Source organism: Galleria mellonella, unplaced genomic scaffold (genome assembly GCF_026898425.1).
Source record: "Galleria mellonella isolate WM207_F2 unplaced genomic scaffold, CSIRO_AGI_GalMel_v1 utg172, whole genome shotgun sequence".
Lineage (NCBI taxonomy): Eukaryota > Metazoa > Arthropoda > Insecta > Lepidoptera > Pyralidae > Galleria > Galleria mellonella.
In genome coordinates this window covers 1,534,307-1,559,482 of record NW_026442015.1, presented here as the reverse complement: position 1 = coordinate 1,559,482, position 25,176 = coordinate 1,534,307, and the positions used below count along the sequence as shown (strand labels likewise).

The following is a 25,176-nucleotide window of genomic DNA, read 5'->3' as shown; positions in this document are numbered from 1 at the left end:
TTTGCAAAATAAACCTTAAATTGTTAAAAATTTTACCGAGAATAGAAGATTTATCTGTAAGTATTATGCAAAAACTCCTGGAATGATTTTAATGTTACTTAGCATGTCATGTCAATTAAACAAAAATTTGATTGGTTTAATAGAACCGCTAATGGTTTAATAGAACGATCTACTCTTAGTCCACTTTAAACTAATTACTCCTTATAAGAATTAATTATTAATTGAAAATATGTACGTTATAAATGTCGTATTGTACAACAATGGACACCTGTACTTATTACAATAACTATAAACACTTATATTGCCGTCTAACTGTCCTACAATTCTAAGAAATATGTTCAGTAAAAACACCTATAGTAAAGGTCTCGATCCACTTCATTAAAGGTACACCACGTGTGTTAATAACTTACTGATTTTTACTATGCATGTTTTTTCCTTATATTCATCCAAATAACCCAATTAATAAATACGAGTAGTTATGTACTTCAATAATATAGATGTTTGGGTCGATTCCGATATATTATTATACTTATCTGTTTCTAAAACTTAAATTTTCAGTGCTACTTTACATTTAGCCTTACATACTTTGGCAGACCATAAATAACTTTAGTTTCGATAAACTAAAATTAAAATTTTAATACTAAGTTAAGTAGGCATGGGTAATAAATGAAACACTCCAATCGGTACCGCCCATTTTAGTCAGACACCAATATTCATTTCAATCGGGTACTTCAATTCGATATTACATATTGAATAACGGATATTTAATTCATCTGTTATTATAACTGCAATTTACAGATATGTAGTACGTACCTGTAAACGTTATAGATATACATTAGTGGGGTACCAGTGTGTGTGATTGGTGGGAATTATGTCAGGTCAGTTGGTCTCATGTGACGCATTCACTAAGAATATTGACCATGATAGTTACCAGAACCACGCGGATGTCAACCTGATACCGTATAGTATAAGAAATGGAGCCGCTTTTCTCCATTACTATCACAAATTATAAATTAAGGCTAGGAGCGCCTCGGAATAGATCACACTATTGAGTTTAATGCTAGTAGTTCTAGTAGTTATTAAAAAAAAATAACGAGACGACAATGATATTCCATTAACAAAAAAAAAAAAAACAAAACCCGCTATTTGGGTATCTGCCGAGTATAACGTAAAAGGGCTCGCCATAAATAAGGATTCTGAAAATATTTATTGTTAATAAATTAATATCCACGATCGTTTGATATAAATCTTTTTTTCAATTCTGCTAACATACGAAAAACATTGGGATTTTTTTATTCATTCTACTGGGAATGGCAAACAAGTTAACGGCTCATCTGATAGTAAAAGGACATCCGGCGCCTACATGTTATATAGACGTCATGGGCATCACATTAATGCCGCCCATGGCACCCCTCATGCGTTGGCAGTTGCCACTTATGAGGACTAAGATATTTGTTTGTATGTATTTTATTGTATTTTCTTAAATATTAGAAATTGCACTGACTATCAAAAATTGAAAGTCAATCTCATTTTCTCCTTATGAATTTTTTTGCCACTTTGCAGCCTAAACTAAATTAATAAGCAGATTTAGCTGTTAAGGATTGGCATAAAAATTTCTTTGAAATAAATCTGTTGAATATATATTTATACATTGAGTATTACATATACTAGATTCGAGTATATCAGATGCGTGATTAAACTATCGCTAAGCACATTACTCTTTTAAATAATACATTAGTGAGCAATGGTCTTTGATAAAGTTTTGCAGTAATTATAAATGATAAATTAATATTTATTAAAAGGTAGATCCAATATCATTCCCATCAGACCAGTTTTTGTCTACGTGTTTATGCATGATTGCTTCACAACAACTAAGTTGGTAACAAGTTTGCTTAACCAATATAAGTTTATAGCATCCTCTTTCAAATATCAAGACTGAATCGAACCCCTATCACTTAGTTAATATCTTCCCCAGGAAGTCATTGATTTCGCTCCATAAGCCCCCCTCGGTTCAGTTATTTATTATACTTGCATTTCTATTATATACAGCCTTCATTTCCGGTGCGAAGATGGGCTCCAATGCATGGCAGTGAAAGTGCTAAGTTTTTTTTATTTTTTTATTTAAAGTAATAACGAAATTCATACAAGATTTAATCTGTGTCACAGTAATTTTCTTTAATTCCAACCTGCTGTCGCTATTGATAAAATAATTATAATCTTATGAATATTTGATAAAATATTTTATCGTAATAAATAAGAAGAAAAAACTATGGCTATACTATTTGATTTTTTCCCCTTGTTCAATAAGCTTTATAGCAAAGAAAGACCAAGGGGAAAAAATCAAATGAGTATTAATACTTACACCAGATTGCTCAAAAATAGCTCTTTATTATTGAATTTTAAATAGAAAAATTAAAGAAAAAGTCGAAAATAATACTTTATTGAGTAATATATGTAGAAACTTGTCACAAAGAAGTTCGATTGGCACAGATGAACCATTCATGTGGCTGGTTATGGCGCAGTTTTATGCTGAAAATGAATTTCCTTGAACCATGTTCTGTTAACCAATTAATAGTTACAATAGTTTAAAAATTAGTACAAGCAATAAACGTACAACTATTCATACTTCTTTTCTACTTCTTTCGTTCTCATATCTTTGCGAATAAAGCAAAACGCTTAGATAGTATTAATTATTTTTGTTACTTGCAAAAATAATTTATTCGTCATAACTTACAACAATAGCAAACTAAATTCAACTTGGCGTTCTTTTACCGTGCAGGCAGCGTGTCTTTAATAGGGTACGATTGCATTGGCGTTTTTACTGAAAGGGATTTTCAGTCCATTAGCTTTATTCACTTGGAAAGTATTGTAGTATGTATGTTTTGAATGTTTCGCTCTGGCTTATATAAAAAGATGAGTTTGTATTTATTAAAAAACATCTGTATCCATGATACTGTCCTTAGATAAATAATCTCTCATTTATTTTCCTTAGGTCTTGTCACACAGTATATGTTATTTTTAAATCTAAGGCCAGAGTTACAATTTGCCATCAAGTTAGCAAGTCGCGTTTTTGGTGGTATGAAAGAAATTTATTAAATAAGTATATATATATATATATATATATATATATATATATATATATATATATATATATATATATATATATATATATATATATATATATATATATATATATATATACAGCAGTTAGCCCTCAGCTACTTTTTAAGAGGTACACTGCTGTCCCTCCTTCGACCATTAAGTTCCCTTAGCCGCCTCTTACGGCACCCACGGGAAAAGAACGGGTGACCCATTCTATGCCGGGACCACACGACTAACATGTGTATGTATATATGAATATTATCCATCATTTTAAAACTGACTTTTATTCAAACAAATATTGCCTAGTGTGACATCTACTTCTTCAATATGCAAACAAACCCGTGTGCTCAAGAGCCTCTACAATAATTCAAATCTAAAGAGCAAATGAAAAAAAAACAGTCAAGAAGGTAATATTTTACATTTTCTCGTAAGATATAAATTAGGATTCATTGACTTGTCGGCCGTGGCATACTATCACACCGTAACGTAACAATATTATTATCTATAATTCTAAAATCAATTACAATACAACAGATTTGGTTCCACTTTTTTTCACCAATTTGATGATCCACCTTTGAAAAGTATTATCAAAAATCAAAGAACGTAGACATTACATATTACTCAGTTCAATATTTCCTTGTTTTTCATCACTTTACATTAAGGTCTCATATTTCTTTTGTTACACTTTTAGACAATAACTTTTTTAGACCTTTGAATTCACCTAACTATGAAAATTAATAAAAGAACGCACTATTAGTTAAATACGTATGAACTACTTGCTAATGCAACCCATTCAACCCCAACCCGTGCCTGCAATTTTAACACAACTGATGTTATTTATGTAAGTTATGTATGTTAGTTATTGTTCTGAGCCCACAGTATTTTGGTTTTTCAACATAGTATACCTATAATTTTAAATAAGTATCAGCAAATCTATACGTAAAGTACACAGTCACCTTTAATGTTTAATCAATCATCCTCATCAACTATTATCCGTCCATTGCTGGACAATGGACATTTGATCAATGGACAGCCAAAACTGCCGAGTCTAAGAATATTAAATTCTGCACGATTCTGTTCTTTATATAACGCAAGTTAGCACTAAGATATTTTACAAAATTCACTCCCTCAGGGAACAAAATAAGGAATATCCTTATGTCATATGAAAAATACTAATCTGATTGTATGATAATCACTTTGGAGAACTCATTACGCAACGGTGTGATATAATTTGGAATATTGTAATAAATTATAGCTCTTTTCGCTGACTGCTGAAAAAATTGAAGCCATCAATATGGCAGTAGGGTAGTCAGTTCGATTTATGACCGCGACAGTTTGAGCCTTCTCTACCCGGATGTATGTAGGCCCCGTGTGCATAAGCATGAATATGTTACAACATGCTACTATTGTGTGCTGTAAAACTCAACCATCTCGAAAATTTATGGAGATACCGGGTACAGAGAGAGTCGTAGCCTTCCTTGACTCACAAGAGTGAAATTCGAAATTCGATATTAATCGACTTTAGATTTTTTTTTAACTACTGCAAATTCAAACAGACTGCCTATCTTATAGGAAGTGGTAAGTGTTGTTTATCGTTTGTAAACAAAATTACAAACATAGAACGCAGTATATTGTATATTCTGTTTTAATAAAAATTAATGTAAATGTAAACAAATTAATAATCTATTGATCTGACAATAAAATAGTCTACTGATAAACAAAAGATGAACAAATAAAAAATAAATTAATTGATAAAATGTTTAATTTAAGAAGAGTGTTACAATTTAACTACAGCAAAACTTAGTTACCTTTTCATTTAGTTCTATTGTAACAAACTATACATTGTACATTTTTATGCATTCTTAGAAGTACCCGTAACCGGCGAGCGTGTATGAAAAGATTGATGAATGTGAAAGAAGCGAAAGAGGTTTGAATCGAAGCATTTGACATTCCATTTTTTCTACCTACACTATCAGGAAACAGGCGTGACAGATATGTATTTATTTTTATGCCTCTTGTATTAGAAATTGTATTGTCTTTGAAACAACCACCCACAACCAACAACCAACAAGTATGGCATTACTGTAGAAGTAGGTAAGAAGTCAACTTAGACCACACATCCAAAACAAACTAGTGCTACTAGTGAATATTTATTACTTACTCAAATATACTAAACATATATACAAGTACGTAGACAACGTTAAGAAGAAATTTCAGTTAACTCGAAATTAGGATCTTTTTTATCTTAAGTACACTCGAATCCACGGGAATAGCTTGTTGTATAAGTTCGAATTCAGTAGGAACAAAGTAGAATTACAGCTGTAATAAAAATCGGATTACCGCACAATCGACAGGGCCCCCATCCTCCCCAGATATACACAAAAAGAGGTCCATAATCTCGTAATATTGGCCGCAAACCCTTTATTTGTGGACTTTGGGAGACCCGAATATCCTTTTAGTGAGCTAAAAGACCACTAGCTTTTTATAGAGGGCGATGTAAGTTTATTAAAGGGGCTCGTTATATGGATTATGAAGAGCGGTTATTGGTTATAGATAAAATACTAGGACATTATTAACAAGTAGATGTTGAATAGTTAATTTTGAACTTTCCCGTTGTTGACACATATTTAAATTCACGATCGGGACTTAACGCGACGCGATTACAGGTAAAGAACAGGTACTATTTGAATTTAAATATACGAGTAAATACATGTTGCTACCACTTCAATCGCGAACACATAGAACTGAATGAGGAGATGTTTGTTCAATATTTAATTTATATTCTGTTTCGCAAGCAGTCTTTTTAACTCGTAAACAAAAATGGAGGCATGGAATGGAGTAAATTCTATCCTTTAGAAAAAAAGAATTGTAAGCAAAGTATATATAACACAACAACTAAAATTTCGGACGTATTAGAAAAATACGCCTCAAAATATAAAGCATTAATTAAATTTTTTTTTTTTTTATTATGTCTATAGGTTATTTTTTTTTTTGAGTTTTTAAATCCCCGTTTTGTCATGTACATTTCCACTTCCACAGTGCTACGCAAGAGAGATTATTAAAAATTTTCTTTCAGTGAATTCGAAATTTTCTTTTCATCTCTATCATTGTGCTTCACACGTGATATCATATTACAAGGAATCGTAATATGAAATATCGTACCTTATATTTATTATAATCGTCAAGCCCTTTTGCTTCGATGGACCATAACTAAAAAATATTTTTTTAGTAGCCCTGTAGAAAACCACCAATTACTACTACACCCAGAAAGAAGTCTTAGACAGGTGACAAATTACCATCTATTGGTCTTCCATCGGTGTAGACAGATACAATAAAACTCTGATTGCGTCGATTTAAATAAACTTTTTTCGTTCGCTCCACATTCATCAATCTATACAAACTCGCCACTTAAGAATACTTATTAGTTGATCCTTTTTCAGCTGTTTCACCTGCACCTGTACCAAACCACGTAGTATTATGTTAGTAGGTATCTCCTACTACTATTGTAAATGCGAAAGTTTGTGACGATGGATGAATGTTTGTTACTCTTTCACTTAAAAATACTGAACGGTTTAAATGAAATTTCGCGGTGTGGTCCCGGATCACCTCTTTCTGTCCCGTTAGTGTCATAAGAGAAGACTAAATAAATTTAATGATTGAAGGATGGACAGCAGCGTCCCTCTTAAAACATCACTAAAGCCTAACTGCGGTTTCCAATTCGCCTGTCAAGCGTGCCAACTACTGGCGAAACCCCACTTAGGGAGAAGGCTTATGTTCAGCAGTGTACAGTTAACGGCTGATATGGTATTAACCATACTAAATTTGCTATGCGCATAGATTATATCCATACTAAAACGCCATATGGTTTTAAGTCCGCTTTTTACATTGTCTAAGTGTATTAAAATTTGATACATAAATAAAACCATAGAATATATTACAGCTAGTAGTATATCTACTTATATTACGGATTGCAATATAAGTCAGCAATATTATTTCTTAAAAGTCTTCATTACCAAAATTAGAAAGCCAATTAAATTGCTGCCAAGCAACCTGCCTATTTTCACCAGCTGTACCAGCTAGTTTCTACCTGTCAATCCAGCAAGTAAATTTACTAGTTAGAGTACTGCGCTGTAGTAATAACCAGGAAAAGGGGAAAGGATTATTAATAATGGAGTCTAAGGGCTCCATTGCTAGCAATACTATCAGGTCGATCTCTACACGATCTCCCAAAAACTATTACTTTCTAATGACTTCATATGGGCCAATTGGCTTAATTTTATCCTCATCTATCATCACTTACTAGTACACCGATTTGCTCTCGATGGTTTTGTTTGAATACACAAAACTACCTTCCTCTCGAGAATTCAACACGCGACCTCACCCAACCAAACACATTAATTACTATTCTAATTACCTCATCATGTCAACCCTGTTTACAAAACCTTCTGTTAATTCATTGTATTTATCAACAACGCCACGCATAGCTGTCTTGTACACAACTTCAGCATTTACGCTTCACAGAGAGGGGTAAGCAGAATAGAGGTATACCGTGTAAAATTAGGCCTACCGCCATCCACTGTGCCGTGTGTAATTGTGATATATTATTTGCATACATTGCAATAGTAATGCGAGGATGTCCTTAGGGTTCCACATTGTGATCACCCTACTGTATATGAATCGAATACAAAATGGCATAAGCATCATCAACATATCTCTCTTACATTTTGTCCCAATGTTTGATTCAGCGCTACTTGAATCTCTACAATGTTTTTGCATTCGTCACTCCTTTGAAAGCATATTTTGTACTTAAATATCCAAATGAATTATTTTTGGCAATTTTAAATATTACCTGCAAATAATTGTTACCTACTAGTTTGAACAAAATCTATCTATACTGTTGTGAAATTGCTTCCAATGTTAGTTAAAACCATTCGACCAAGAATTAAAGTCAGAAAATCTTATTTGCAGTAGGCGACATTGATCTTTTGGGTTACGAGAAGAAAACTATAAGTAGTAAAAATAGAGGTTGGATATAGATATAAGTCTGATACCTATCTATAAAAAAATATTATTTTTACATATGCCTTTGGGGATCGTTGAAATAATATAATATATTAAAGATGTATAAACATTTACCAGGTGATAAGTTTTTATGTGTCTCGCGTGAGTTACTATAATAAAAATACTCTTGAAAAAAATACGAAGGCTTCAAGATGGCTCTAATACACCCTGGCTGTGATCGATTGCGCTTAATACTCGACCTTTTCTCTATTGTATATATTTTTATACCACTGTGAGTGGCAAAGTAGATGATTGCCCATAAAATAGAAAGTGGCTTTTATCAGCACCACCATGGCTTTCACTAAAGAATACTATATTTGCCGTGGTACCCATTGTGCATACTCGTAGGTAGATTGAGGACTATATTATTTAATGCCTGAGATTATATGTAATAAGATCTTCTCTTAATCAGAAAATTTGCTCAATTTCCTATTATTTTTTACCGATTCTCATATAACACTCAGTATAGCGAACAATCACAATCTGAGCTTCGGTTAGTCCAATATTTATTTCATTCAAACCGAACCCTCCAATCAAATATAATAAAAAACCGAAACCAATTGACAACCCTAGAGATTACGCTGCTGTGACCACACGTTGTATTGTGCTATTCAAAATTGTCACAATAGGCACTTTCGACAGATGCGTTGTTTTTTTTCGTATTACTTTATTTTTTTTTTATTATGCAATGTTTCGAAAACTGTTTCATGGAATAAATATCTATTTCTGCATAATCGAAGTATTTTTTTTTCAAAATATGATAAAATTTCATATATACTTGGTAGGTATTTTTTTTTTATTATCACTGCTCTAATTCATACTGTACTTATATTCCTCAGAATTTTTATCTGTGTTTGGAATATTGGTGTTGTATGTATAAATTAACATATTCTTTAATGCCTATTTAACATATCAACTAATATATTACGCGCCAAAATTTATATAAAGAATACTTAAAGTGTTACCAATCACCCCCGATATTCTATATTTTTAAGTCAGGGTCTTGTACGAGTATGAAGTGATCTATAGTCTCTATCCTAACATAATTTATTTTTTACATGTTACATAACATCATCTAGTCCCAAACTAAGCAGTGTTTGTACTATGGATACTGGACAACTAATAGACTTAATATTTTTTTTTTGTAAATATATATTTTTATATAAAAAACTAACACACATAGACATGGATAAAAATGTTTGTTTTGTACGGAGATCGAACCCGTAATCTTCGCAAGGTAAAAAAAGTAGTTTTATCTCTCAGTCTATAAATTGAACGCCGGTTCTAAAAATCCGCAGTCAATATGGTCATACGCATTTTCTGATCATGATAAGTAGATTCAGATTTCTTCTAATATTACTATGTATTGCTCATAGTTTTACCGAGTCTCTCAACTCACTTTGCATGCAGTAGTTTCTACGTGATAATTAAATAGACTTACAAAACACAAATTGTTTATATTATATGTACGATCAAATATCGAACCCAAAGCATACTTATCAATCGTTACCCTCTTAACTACCGTGTCAGCATAATCCATTTTATACGACATTTTTAACTAGGGTACATAAACCTGATACTCTGTTTAAAGTAGGGTGCACAATTGGTCACGGGTGTGTCACAATAGAAACAGCTAATCTTTGTGCAAATAACCGCATATTATTATCTGCATTTTGAATTGGGGGGCATCACTTTGAGGATTACGATAGGGGGGATATAATGTTCAAATAGTTATGGGATAGTCCTGAAAAATATTAAAAAGTGATCGTAGTGAGTCTTCCTATAAAGAGAAGATCGTCAATCAGCTATTTGTGTCTGTTCTGTCTTCGGGTTCTGCGTCATTCCTGAATTTCCACAGAAAATTTTCAGCATTCGACTTTAGTCATGGCAAAATTTATTTGAAACAAATACAAGAAAACTTATCGAATACAAAAATAACAATTAAAATCAATTCACAATTGACAAGGTACTAACACATATGAAAAAAAAAAACAAGCGAAATTAAGAATGTTAATTTTTTTTAAATCGCTTGTACTCGTAAAAACAATAATATTTTGAATGAAAATATTATCAATTTTTATTTATGAGTAAGTATCATAGTAAGTTAAAATATTATCAAATGTACATATTTGTTGTATACACCGGTAATATGTAGTTGTTGTATGCAACAACCATATATTAATATTCATGCGATCGTCCCAATTAGTAAAGACGTGTGGTCACAGTGTATACACTACTGTGGACTGTGGCGACCGTTTGGGGTGCATACATTATTGCGCATTTGGGACAACTCAGTGGTCGAATGATAATTGTTCCTCTTCAAACTAGTACCTTTGGGAGTGTGACTGATTCAAATAAGATGCCAAACCAAAATCAAGCATAATATTTTCATTGCAATATTGGATTTACATCAATTCCTAAAAAAATTACATAAATAAGAAAAAGTTATGGTTAAGGGTTTTTTTCTATAAAATTTTAAAAGTTTTTTTTTTTTAAATAATAATGTAACTTGTACTATTGACCAATTGAAATACTTAATCATTCAGAAATATACAAAACCACATAATTGTTACCTGAATGCAATGAAAATATATTTTCCACTTCAGCTTTATTCGTCATAAAATTTGGGACCGATATAGCAGTAAATCCTATCGATTTTAATATATGATATCAAAACCCGTTCAAAATTAGCAACTTAATCCTATGTTGACGAATTGATAGTTTATTTTTAAGTCGTTTATTATGACATGCTGATATACTGTAGCTATTAAATTTCTATCTGTGGGTTCGCAACTATTTTTACATTAATAATAATTACACGTGTGAATTCAAAATGAGCCGCAAGTTGTGTAGGTAATGAAATTTATTACCAATTATGACTCCAACTCGACCCAAATAATATAGTTAGAACTTAGTTCATTCGCATTGCTATGTGAGTTATGTTATTTAATTATAACTATTCGTAGCTTAAATGATCTTTGTGTAAAGCTGATATTCAAGACCTTAAGGCGTATAGGTTCGATTTAATAATTGAACAAGTCTTAATGACTATAACAAAAGACTGTATTTTGGTTTCAAATCTAAAATATGTCATTGAAGTTCGGTATGGATGCATAAAATATCATCCTTAAGAATAACAACGCACGAAGGCCACGAGGGTTATTGTGATTATTACTGTGTATTCTGTAAATTCATTATGCTTTTTATTTCTACAGGATGATATCTATTCTAGTACGAAAATCTAAGAATATACCCAAACTATAGAATATATTCCCCTTCCTTTCCCGTGGGCGTCGTAAGATGCGACTAAGAGAGGGCGGGGGATGGTCAGCAGCGTCCCTCTTCAAACACCTAAAATCCTAACTGCGATTGTCAACCCGTCTGCCAAGCGTGGCAACTACTGACATAACTACCTTAATAAAGACGGCTTATGTTCAGCAGTGGACGGTTAACGGCTGAAATAATGATAGAATATATTGTATTAGGACAGAAATATTTTGAATCGAAAATTTTTAAACAACTAAAATTTCCCTTGTTCTTCCTACGAATATACTAATTAATTGCTGGCGTGTTAATACTCGCATGTTTTTAGATTTTTGTCGTTTTTGACCCATGTTCACTTTGTTTTATATAACACTGGGGGCAAACGAGCTTCCAGGTGTGTTGTCGGCCTAAGAAAAAATATTCTCTTTAAGGTTTCAATGTCGTATCTGTTTGACTAAAATGTTCGATTTCATTGATAGTAGTTGATTATTATTATATTAACTATTAACTGTCCATTGCTAATAATGTTCCCCATAAGGGGATTTTGTGTAATTTAGCCACGTTTAGCGCAGCAATTTAATAATGTGTTAATATTCAGAGACACTCGATCATAAGTTTTTAGATTTTTGTCGTTTATTCATAATTTATTTATTTAAACTTTAGTGACCAATAAAATATACATGTTCACTTTGTTTTATATAACACTGGGGGCAAACGAGCTTCCAGGTGTGTTGTCGGCCTAAGAAAAAATATTCTCTTTAAGGTTTCAATGTCGTATCTGTTTGACTAAAATGTTCGATTTCATTGGTAGTAGTTGATTATTATTATATTAACTATTAACTGTCCATTGCTAATAATGTTCCCCATAAGGGGATTTTGTTAGTAATTGCCACGTTTAGCGGGTTGGCAACCGCTGTTAGGCTTTAATAATGTTTTAAAAGAAAAACGCTGCTGCTCATTCCTCGATCAATAAGTAGAATACCTTTTTCAAAAGAGACTAACAATTTTCATTTCACCCTATATAGATGACAGTTACCACTATTCATAATTTATTTATTTAAACTTTAGTGACCAATAAAATATACCAGTCAATCTTTAGGATATGCAGAGATACTCGATGGCGATTTAAATAATAAAATAAATAATTAATAAATTATTATTAATTAATATCATCATATGAATCGTCGGCGTCTTTACCATTTCAGGTTACAAAAAATATATACTACAATGCAATAAACGCATTCGTTTTCATATTCTATTATATAATGATCTAAGATATAAAGTGTAATGTTCATTTTACCATTTAAATTGGTAGACACCAAGAAAAAGAAATCCAATCTATTGCGTAACCCTCCATAATATATTCATCCCTCATATTATAAGTGGATGGGCAGTAAAGTTGGGGTCGTAATTGCCAACCGCTCCCTCTATGTCTCACTCAATAAAATCATTTCGACCCGCCTTGTATAATGACAATCAAAGGAATGATTTTGTGGCCATCTATATTAATAAGTTTTAGTAATAACAATTTATCATTAAAATCACTTCTTGGTAGTATTTATTCGGTTCAAGTAAATGAATTTTCCGTTAATTCTATTATATAATGATCTAAGATATAAAGTGTAATGTTCATTTTACATTTAAATTGGTATAATCTATTGTTGGGGTCTCAATTGACTAAAATTTTATATATACGTAGTAAACAATAGTATATATATATATATATATATATATATATATATATATATGCAGAGGAAATTAAGTTGATCAAAATATGAGATTTAGTGTAAATTAAGTCAAATAAGTACTAGTTTTTATCCTCGACTTTTTTACGTATGATCGGGAGATATAAATAGTATTTTTTCTTCATCCCAGATACAAAATTTCATAACATTCGATCGAGCCAGTAAGGCGTCAAGAGATAAACTCACTTTCACATTTATATAATTACTAATAAAATAGGATTAGGTTTGTTTAGCTAATTAGTGACTATCTGTGTTTTAGCACTAACTTTACCTCAGATATTTGTCTGTTTTGAGCTTGGTTATCTAACGACTTCGTCAATAAACCTATAGTTATAATAGCGCAGTGGTTAAGCAGGTCGTGTAAATGAGATCCTAGGTTTGCTTTGCGGTCTTGCCAATTCAGAAAACGGACTTTCCTAAATTGAATCCGGGCTGGTAACCAATTTAAAAGGGTCGTCTCATATGATGCCCCTATATTGCTAGCTAGTATTTGGCGGGTGTTCCGGCTAGTTTTCCAGTTTCTTGTAACACAGGGTATTCAATATTTGAATACATTTTTTCGTTTAAATTATATTAAATACTAACTGATCGATAGACGGTCCTTTCTAAATTACAGTTATTGATCTTTGCCTAAAAATTTTTATCACTCTATGACTCGAGTAAATTTAATGTTTAAAATTATATACAAACTAATTCGTCCCAGTGGACCAGTTTGTTATTAAACAGCGTCATAGCACGTAGCGCGCCGAAGCCATAACTTCATAGTCTTCAAGTATGGAGATAATGCAATGTGGTATCTATGTTTTTTTTTTTATTTTAATGGATGATAATAAAATGGTAACCCCGCCAGCGCTAATGGTATACGCCCCCCCCCCCTTCCTCGTACCTATGGTGCAATACAATATTCTGTGACGTCCATAGTGCTGTTCATGTTTACAGGCGACGATTGCTGCTTTCAATCAAGTGGGCTGCCAGCTTGTTCGCAACTCTAAGTCCCATATAAACAACGTAAAGACAGAGATATACATTATTAATTAACTACTCAACTTGTACGAGTAAAAATACTAAATTCCCATTATTATTAGTAAAGATTTTTTCCCTCACAAAAGCCGTCGTAACTTTTTCAACTCCATTAATTTACATAATGACTTCTAATGTATTTTATAAATCACTGTAGGTAGGGAAAGTTATTACGCTTTAGTATTTTTCCAGTGTCGTATATATTCAATCGATTACAATATAAAGTCATTGGATTTCGTTGTACAATACAACTTCCTTAACAATATCACTGCATTACCAATAACATTATCAAACTGCTACCCTCCAGGGACATTGCTGTACCATTGTAATATTTCATACGGAATAAGATTTCTTTTTATAACTTTGTTATGGTTTTGTGTAATTTTAACCGAGGGCTGCTAACTAATGTTTATAAATATATACTCGCAACAATTTCCCAGTTGGGAATTTGGGATAATAACATGCAAGACATTGCCGGTGACTACCGTTGAAGTGATCTTGACTTATATTGCGTTCTTTTACTTATTTGATGAATAAAAAATTTTATCGTTCAACTCAAAGAAAATAGATTATATATAATAAAAAAGATAGTATTACAATGTGAAATAAGGCATAAAGCAACAGTACACGGCCTTACCGCTAAATACTCTGTAAGTAACATTAGGTACAAAAGATTAAATTAGATTTAATTTAATTTTGTTTTACAATACAATGCAATAATTCTTGTAAATATTATATTGATGAATTAATAAATTGATTAACTATTGTAGTTTATATGAATAAATAATAATTATTGTTGTTTAATAATAACTTCCTTGAGTCATGAGTATCAATTTGTGATGATACAAGAAAACTATTATGAAACTTATTTACAAATTATTTATATTCTGATAAATATTTCTATGGAAATCATACAAATATAAAACTGATCCTAGCGACAACCCTGATCAGGGCCAGTTTATAGCAACCGCAGGAACGCAGAAGGGATACAACGGAGTATGGAACAATTTGTAATAATTGTCATTGAGCGCGGAGTGGGGACCTAGAGACGACCCTTGGGGCACTCCACCGCTTTATTAAATTTAGTACCTGTTTACAGAAATTCAGAGGTTTTTTTTTGCTTTGTTGCTACATATAATATATATTGTCTTTATTATATTATAATAGGATTGATTTTAATTTGAAAAAATATTTTACGTTCTATTTATTTAAGCACCTACAGTTATTATGACTTAATCGAACGCTATATATTAATCTATTTCAAATTTTAAGTTTTATTTAGCTATTCGAGATCTATAATGACTATAATAATATTATATTATTGTAATCTTTATAGAATATCTATTTTATTATTATATAATACATTGATATAGTAGCAAAGTGTTTTAAAACGAAAACCTAACACAGTTACCCATCCAGTATTGAGCTGCTACAAGTCTGTCTGGATAATCCTAAAAGGTTTGGCGTGTATCGAATATACTCGTGGCAACAGTCTACCAACTGATTTAAAATAAGCTTTTTTACGTATGTTCCAAATTTATAAATATATTTTTAATTTTATTTGTAATTAAATCATACTTATTTATATTTTTTTTTATCAAACTTATGTAAAAGCTTATAAATATAAAAAAGATTATCTCTACACAATTCCTTCCAAATAATCTTTGTAAATGGATGTTTGAAATATATATTTACATTACAATATAATATTACTTCAGACATGTCAATTGGTTAGGTAATTCAAGATAATTTCTGCATCTCCAGAGAATAATTGTTTTAATCACGGTATTACTATATTTTCCTGTTTTAATCGAGAATATCAATAAATTTGCAACAATTCAACAATTTATTACTTTAATTTACCTCTAAATTACAAAATAGGCATTCTGTTAATAATAATAATAGTTTATTTGCTCAAATATGAGTTTCAAATGGTTCATATTAGGTTATTTCGCCCTCATATTTGACCATACATGGTGTGCAAATCTACTTTCATTGTAGGTTCAAAAGAAAATTTCGTTTTTGGTATACTGAAACAGAAGTCGAGATTAGGTTTCAGTTATAAAGTCCGGAAACTATCGAATAATTCCTTACACAGTATACAAACTCTCTTGGTCTGTTAAGATAAATATCCAATATCTCTACTGTTAACCGCAGATCCTTAATCTGTGGCTGTTAACAATGGTAATTGTCACCGGAAAATAATCTAAACGTACCGCAGGTACTATCTTTAATAATAAAATTAAATCTCTTAAAAAGTCTCGTGTCACGATGTTTGTGGCTGAACTCCTCCGAAACGGCACGACCAAATTTTTATGATCTTTTTATGTATATTTGGTAGGTATGAGAATAAGTCAAGTATATTTCATACCGCTAGGTGATTAGGGTGTCCAAATACAGAAAAAAAATTATATCGTAGAACAACGTTTGCCGGGATAATTAGTTATAAATAAAATCTACAAACTCTTCTCTGAACTACATACCAGAGGGAGACTTTGTACAAAAGTCGATTGCTTGGGTACCTCTGTCCCATTCGTGTTGCAACCGTGAAGCAGTTGTATTTACATGGCTGTGTTTCGGTTTGAAGGGTGGGATATGGCGTGAATTTACAGGGTACAGAGGAATAACATCTGAGTCCTCAGGAATGGCAACGCATGGGGGGTATCATGGGCGAAACAGTATACTCTATTATGTCCATGGTACTGCTCATGTCTATAGGCGACGGTTACCACTTTCCATCAGGTGAGCAGTCAGCTTGTTTGCCATTCTAAGTTGTATAAAAAAAAAACATAACTTATTAACTTATTGCTAGACATTTCAATCAAAAATGATAGTAGGCATGCCTTCCAACGTCTCTACTACTGTACTGATTAGTTTGGTACGATATCACTAAAATTGGTTAGAAAATTAATAACTACATAACGAGCAAATTATCTATCTATTATTTAGTTACTTTGACTACATATATCTACTGCATATACCAATAAACTTAATACTAGTTCAATCCTACAGCTTCTGTTGTCAATTTGTAGCAATTGCGACACCACGTCAGTATGACTTCATAGTAATCAACTGTTGGTATTACGGACGTAGGCACGTGTAGAGTGGCATTTATTCTTAAATTATATGATACCTATTCTCTCCCACGCGTTTAAGATTTAATGATATCATTCCAATCAATGTTATATTTCCATGTGATTTCATTATTCATTTCATCATCATTCATCATTATAATTATTTTTCAAATACAAAATATAATATTACCATCATCGTCATCATCAGCCGTTATCTATCCACTGCTAAACATAGGCCTCCCCCATTGAGTGCCATAAGGAACGGGACTGTTCCTATAACAGTTTACCATTGGAGAAGTAAATCATAATCGAATAAATAATTTATTTTCTTTTACACTTAAGAAACCAGTTATATATCTATTGAATGAAATAGAAATCATTAGCATCCTTTTAAGGTAGTGTTCTACCAGTGAAAGGTAGGTAACACAACTCCTATAGTTTAAGATTGACACCCACAAAAAAACCGACTTCAATTGTAGCAAAACCAGTTATTTTAATTTCAAAACTAAACTACTTAACCGATTTTGATAAAATTTCTATAGGATCAATCTGTATATATATCCTTTCAAATAACCCAACATAACTGACGAAGTAATGAGATAACAAATATAAAAAAAAAACAACAAAATTGAGAACATCCTTTCTTTTGAAATCAGTTAAAAAAATTGATCAAATACTGAGTTTTCTGTATATTAAACCGTATAAGTTAATTTTCTATATAAGCACTCAGTGTTTAAAAAATAACCAAATCGATTTAAATAACATGTTGTATTTATACAGGTTAATGCATGCGGGCAAATCCATAGAATGCAAGCCAATAGCTTATTAAGACAATATCCTTCTCACCTATCGTAAAACGAATAAATTATAGAAATACAAATACTAAATATTTTATGAATATAAATATAAATAACAATCTCCACAGAATTTTCTGTCCACATTTTTCTCCGTGATCAAATTGTCTACTCTATTAGGATATATGAGTGAAGCCGGTTCCTTCATTAACAACACGACATTGGGTAATTTGTTGTTTTACTTCAATGTCCCGAAAAAAATGGGGTTATGTATTTTTAGTACATAAAAATTACTGCCTTCCTGCTGGTGTTAAATACAAAACACAATTTTTGTAATGTCTTTTTTGTATATATATTTCTATTTATATGGAGTTGTATTAAAAATTCGGTCATATACATATACATCTGACAAAACCTATCTTTAACAGTCGAGTTCAGTTTGTTCAGAAAGTAACAAAATATCATACGTTTGATGGTACGTCGTACACTTTAACAACCTATAAAATCCAAAAAATTGTCAATAAAAATTAATATAAAATTTTATAAAATCTATCATATTATGTAGATCCAACAAGATGAACGTAAATGTATATATAAAAATCTCGTGTCATGGTGCTTGCGTTCGAACTCCTCCGAAACTACTCGACCGGTTTTTATGATTTTTTTATTTATGTTTGGTAGCTATGAGAATAGATAGTGAAGTATATTTATTCTGCTAGGTGATAGAAACACTAGTCCCTATCCAAAAAAAAAAAATATTCATATGGCAAAACAACATTTGCCGGGTCAGCTAGTTAACTGATAACATATTAGTAATCGTGCCTGTCGGCACTTGGTAGAATTTTGTACGCGTATTGATATTATTAGAATAACACGTGTACTCTTTACCTTTGTAAATAAATACCTTAAACGGCAAAACCAGTCACGTATTTATATTATGACATCATTTTATGAAAAAGTATAAGTGTATAGTATGTATTAATAAATAACATTTTTTTTACAAAGTTTAGAAAATAGATAATTAAAAAGTTTTACAATAAATTACACGAAAAAATAATAAATTTACAGTAAAGTACGACATATAATCCAAAAAATTTAAACGAGTTGTTAAACAGAAAACGTTTCTGTATGTTATTTATTGCATTCTTTGCTCGTGTGGCAACAATGTCCGCTGCGTTGCTCCAGGCGGAACACTGATATTAAAGTTTTGCGGAAAACTTTATTTCAACCTCCAACTTTTCTATATTAAATGTTTAATGGATAAGTAACTTTGTTCTATATTCTACTGTTGAGAAAAGCACTCTCTATCTCGACTACTTCTGGGATTATCTACTAATCACTATGAAATTTAAAAAAACGTTTATACTTTTATACTTTATTTGACCAGTAAATACTATATATTATTCTCATTTTCGTGTATAATATATTTATTTTTGTTTATTTAACACTTTATTGCACCAACTTAACAGGATTTGTTGAACAATTTTCAATACGTATAGTATATCTTACATATGTGTGGAAGTAAATTTTTTTATTTATATACATTTATTTCTTTATGTATGTAAATTTTTGTATGTATGTATATTAATTATTACTAGTATCGCATTCTAACACTTCCCTAAGGTTAACTAGGCGAGAATGCTTTTAACATTAAGTTTGCCATGTACACATATGTACATGTACTAATGAAAAAGGACATAGACTACTGGGATATAATGAGATCTCAGTCAGTGAACATAACCTGGTCAGGCGCGAGTAAAAGCTGGTAATTCTATAAAAAAAACTGCTTCGATCGTGATGTAATTCATATGGGATCAACACGAGATAAACACATCAATTACAAAAAGAATAATCAACAAGTATATTATTGTTCTGCAAAAAAGGTGCGACTACAAATGTGAACGTACCGAAAAACGACAAGATGTTCCGTTGATTTTCTATTACATATTTCGTAGATATTTTACTGTGTAAATATTGTGTATTTACACAGTAAGATACACACAGATTTTGTTTTCTAACTAGTAGTTTTTTGTTTCACAAAGAAAACAACAGTTTTATCGTCGTATAATTAAAATAGGACCGGCATGAGAGTACTGTTTACCATTATAGAACCTTGGTTCATTAGTAATATAATTGACACGAAGAAAGAAGTCATAGACTGTATTTGTGATATTACATCTAAAGTTTTCTAATAATAGACATTTGCTCGCTCATTAACATAAATGATATCATGAAATCATAAGCTATATTTGTTATACGGCCTAAAATTTTCTAATAATAGAATTTTGCTAGAATATACTAAAAAAAATTTATTGTTTACTGGTGTATCATTAGTAATTCGTTTATTAGTAACATGAATGACACTATGAAAATTACAGACTGTATTTGTACACCATTCACGCGCAGCTACTCCTGAGAACTAAAGATCTTAAGCCTCTTGTTGCAAAAATTACACTATGTAGTATTTATCCACTTATTTGTTTTATTTTGTCCTTAGGCGACCCGAGTTTCACAATAACGCCGACAGAGGCCGTGAGGCGCGTCGGCGGCGAACTGTTCGTGGAGTGCAAAGTGGCGTACCAAATAAACTCGTGTCGGTGAGTACGATATTTATATTTATTCTACGCACTACCGTTTTCAAAATTTCGTTTATAGATACATAATCAACAAGGGTAGATCAAATCATAATAATTTTAAAATATGCTTGAAAATAATATCAAATATAAAGATACATTCACAATACGGAAGCATGCATGTACTGAGGGAAATCTATGGCCATTAGATAAAATGAATGTACTAAATTTGGTACGGGAGGGGATATAACTAATAAGCATATTGGGAGATTGTAAAACTCACCCAGTTGACCAAATAAATAAATAAATTGTATATTGAATCAAGATTAATTATATCAGGTGGACCTCCTTGCGGGGATCCCCTGAAAACCATCGTGGTTAATTTTTATTAAATCTATCACAATGGGTCAACTGATTTTTTTTCTCACTTATTATCTTTCATTTCTATTATTATTATTATCACTCATATCGCAGGTGAGGTTACCAAAAAAATAGAGCCTGATTCCGGTATATATTATACAAGTATACATAAGAAATAAATACTGGAAGTTAATGAAGCATTCGCATTATTGGTTCCAAATGTATCCCTCTATTTTTATTTTTGATTATAATTTTATTATTTAATTTAATGCTATAAAAAAAATTAATAAAATTTATTTTAATAAAAATAATAAATAAAAAAATATAAGACAACTAGTGTACTCTTAATAATCACGTTCTAATCAAGGAATAACATATTTCAGAATAAAAGTGGGATATCAGTCGTATATCCTGTCGCCGTCAGAACAGAATCAAGCGGATGACATAGTCTACCATGGCGGAGGACTGGAGGTAATAAAAGAAATAAATAATAAATCTAACTACGATAATATTGTATTTTATTATTGTAACGTTATTACTAGTAGATTGTATGTGACTGCTACTGCAACCGCAATATTTTTGCAAGAATCAAAAGCCTTTTTATTCCAAGTACAAAACATTATCCTGAATATCGCGGATATATCTTACTATGCAGTTTCATTAAAATCACACAAAACAAATACCCTTCTTGTTCATACGACTTGAAATGGCAAGCGGACGGCTCACTTGATGAAAAATGAAAAACCATCGCCTGTGTACTATAGACACCGCAATACAGTGTGACAATATGGTGCTTTACCATTGCTGACGATTAACATATTTTGCCTTCGTACTCTGTAATTAATTACATAATACATGTACGCTTGTTTGCCACTTTCGTGGTATAAAAAAAATTGTCATTGTTTGTTGGAAACGGATTTTTTTTTGTTTAAAATGTATTATAGTATTTTGTTTGGCAATATTGAGTGCTATCTTAGTGGATGAAAATCTACTATATCTGTTTGTTTAAATGAAGAAGAAGGTACCCCGTCTATGTGAAAATTATGCCAAGTTAAAGAAACGCATTTATAATGTAAATAATGTTTGTTGCAGAAAGGAGAATGTGGAGCTCACATAAGGCGCATAAAGGAGGAATGGAATGGCAATATCACCTGCACGCTTCCTCCCCGGACCGGCAACGTCGAGATATCACGCAGCATGAGGCTAGTAGTAGCAAGTCAGTATGCCCCTTCTTTTTCTCTCACTTATTCTTGATTCTCCTCATTCTTTCACTTCAGAGTCGGCAATATACTGTTACTGTGTAAAATACTTCAGTGATTTTCTATTAGTAGTCGAGCTCTTCTCGAGTTTCTGTTATATATCTAAATAAGGTTATAAACTGAATAAGTCTTTTTTTATTTAAAGTTATTTCGGTATTTTACATTACTCATAGGTATTACAATTATTTAGACCTTAAAACAGTTACAAAATCCGCCCACACCTCTTGGCCAGTATTTTTATGGTAATGGCAAATAAGGCTTCTAGGTGAAAAAAGACTAAACAATGACACTAATGTGCAAATTCACTGGCAAATATACATATGAGTCTCTTGGTTATTGCTTTTTTAAAGCCAGAAAAATTTACAAATATCTCAAACTGTAAAATGCGGTAAAGCTAAAAGATAAGATTGACAAAATAGTAAAGGTTGCGTAAGGCAAAGAAAAACAAAAGATCCCTAACACAAGGCGCCTTTTTCAGTTTCAGTCTCGGGAGCAGCTCCTAGTGCGCATACCACTTTCTAACAGATAGGCCATTAGTCTGTTTGACATTAACAATAGCAATAGGCCTTCATTGAAAAACAACGCTGTAATTTTAATAAGGTTGAGCGGGGACCATTTCGGATAACACCTTCGTCTCCTATGCTAACATGTATAGGAGACAATGGTTACTTTGCTGAATAAATTAATATTACAATAGTACGAACAAAAACAATATATAAAATCAGTTATTATATATTTTTAGGACCTCCCGGCGCGATTAGATTGGAATCCACACAGCAACCGGCCTTCAATGAAGGCGATAAATTCATGGCACAATGCATAGTGCCAGATGGAAGACCAGCCGCTAAAATTACCTGGTTTTTGGGTAAGTTTATTTAAAATTATATATAGCCACTACTATATTCTCGAAGAGAATACTTGAAGAGAATATGTCAACTGTTGTTATCGTGGTAATCTTGCCCATCTTCAAATTGTTTGTGGACGATATTTACAGTTATCAGAAAAATTGTTACAAATTGAAATTGTCATATGTTTTGTATAAATAGTAGGAATCTCAAATTCTTTATTATTATTATTATTATTTCAGTCGTTAACTTTTCGCTGCTGGACATAAGCTTTCCCCGTAAGGGGAGTTTTGCCAATAGTTGCCATGCTTGGCAGGCTTCTTTGGATCTTTCGGTGGTAAAAAAGTCAGACTGTATTGCCGAATTTCAAACTTATAAACACAAAAAATAACTATTGTACTTGTAAAATTATATAAATTGACTATTACTTAATTAAATTTGGAAACTTATCACCCCTTCACAATTTTCATTTGTATTAAAGTCTAGAACAACGATTGTCAAATATAATTAAATAAGTAATCTAATTCCCTCAATGAGGATTCTGTTTAAGTATGGAATATTAAAAACCAAGTATTGTAATTTATACTTTATCAAATAAATGAAACCAATTATGTTCGCGACTACTATCTCTAATAGTGTAGACAGCGCCATTTGTCGACTGTTGCCGCTGTGGTAAACCTAACGCTCCACATGTTCGCATTTTGCGAAGCATACTCCAATTCAACGTAGCAGGAAGCGATGATTAAAGTTCTTTGAAATCTCCCACAGATGAGAACCCAGTCTTCGAAGGCATCCATCAGCCAATAATCACAGGCGAGACCAACGACCTTCAAACTATCAGCCAGAACATCAGCCGCATTCTGGTCGCTGATGATAACGCGAAGACGTTGATCTGCAGAGCCGAGCATGAAGCATTAGATCAACCTAGAGAAGCGAAGAGGCAGATTCTTGTGCAATGTAAGTTTTATTTACAGTTAAGAGAACAGGGGGAAGTAATTCTGTATATAGGTATATGTGCTTGGCGCAACATGTTAATTATGTGTAATTGCTCAATAGATTTATATAAACAGGATATCATTAGAATCGTCTTAGTTGTTAGATTACTTACAGGCTACATTACGAGAATACAAACACAAATATGACGGCCATTAACTGTCAACAACTGAACGTGAACGTGACTTTAGTATTAGTTTTCTACGAATAAATAAATATCTTTTCTTAATTTGTGAGATCCATTTGTTTCATAATATTATGTGAAACAGAATTTTAAATTGTTTAAATTGATATTACTTTGATAACTCCCCTTATCGTTCGAAAAGTTTAATTTTCCTAAAAAGTAAAGCAAATCAACCGAGCATGTATGTTTAAAAGTTATATGCAGGTGAATCCTGTGACGTGAATCGTAATTTACTGTAATTAAAAAAATATGTAACACTTTTTCATAATTATTCAGATATATTTGCTATTTATACAGTCATAGTCATATTTAGCCGACTATTAATCAGGTGTATTTGATAAGGAATGTAATGTATTTTATCAATAAAAATTCTCTTTCCTATTTTGCAGACCCACCACAGCGTCTAGAACAGGGCACAATCACCATCTTCGGACTGAAATTGGGTGCCGAAGGGCGTCTGAACGTGACCATTCGGGCGAACCCAGCCCCCGATGTCGAGTGGACGTTTGGCGACCAGAAAATCGTAGCATCGGAGAATAGCGAACTTTCCAATGTTAATGCGTTAGAGCCGCTACATTTGGTGAGTACAGTGATTTGACGTATACCTATACCGCAAAATTTATATAAGCTTCTTTAAAATCTTAATATATAAAAATCCCATTTCTTGATGTTCGTATACGCTCTAAAACGCTAATCTCCAAAACAGCTCAACCGATTTTAGTGTAATTGTAAATTAATATGCTCCAGTTTGCGAGATAGGATAACTTTTACTCAGATAAGAAAAAATAACCCGATGGATGTTGTCAAAACAACGTTGTTGCGTCAACTAGTAAAATATCATTGCACCGCTTGCCATCGACAGAGATTGAACCTAGATGGGTATGGTATGTCCTACACGCTTA

The 25,176-nt window shown here is 31.9% G+C and overlaps 1 protein-coding gene across 10 annotated transcripts in view; it reads left to right on the top strand.

Annotated features, from left to right (window-relative positions):
* LOC113514210 (fasciclin-3-like) overlaps positions 1 to 25,176 on the top strand; it is a 163,604-nt gene that overhangs the window by 119,186 nt on the left and 19,242 nt on the right. For all 10 annotated transcript variants that reach the window (XM_026898219.3, XM_052893180.1, XM_052893183.1 and 7 more), the window contains exons 3-8: positions 20,558 to 20,657; positions 21,377 to 21,464; positions 22,086 to 22,209; positions 22,995 to 23,117; positions 23,866 to 24,054; positions 24,664 to 24,854. In XM_026898219.3, the coding sequence (XP_026754020.2) occupies positions 20,558 to 20,657; positions 21,377 to 21,464; positions 22,086 to 22,209; positions 22,995 to 23,117; positions 23,866 to 24,054; positions 24,664 to 24,854 (815 nt within the window). The remainder of the gene's footprint in view (positions 1 to 20,557; positions 20,658 to 21,376; positions 21,465 to 22,085; positions 22,210 to 22,994; positions 23,118 to 23,865; positions 24,055 to 24,663; positions 24,855 to 25,176) is intronic.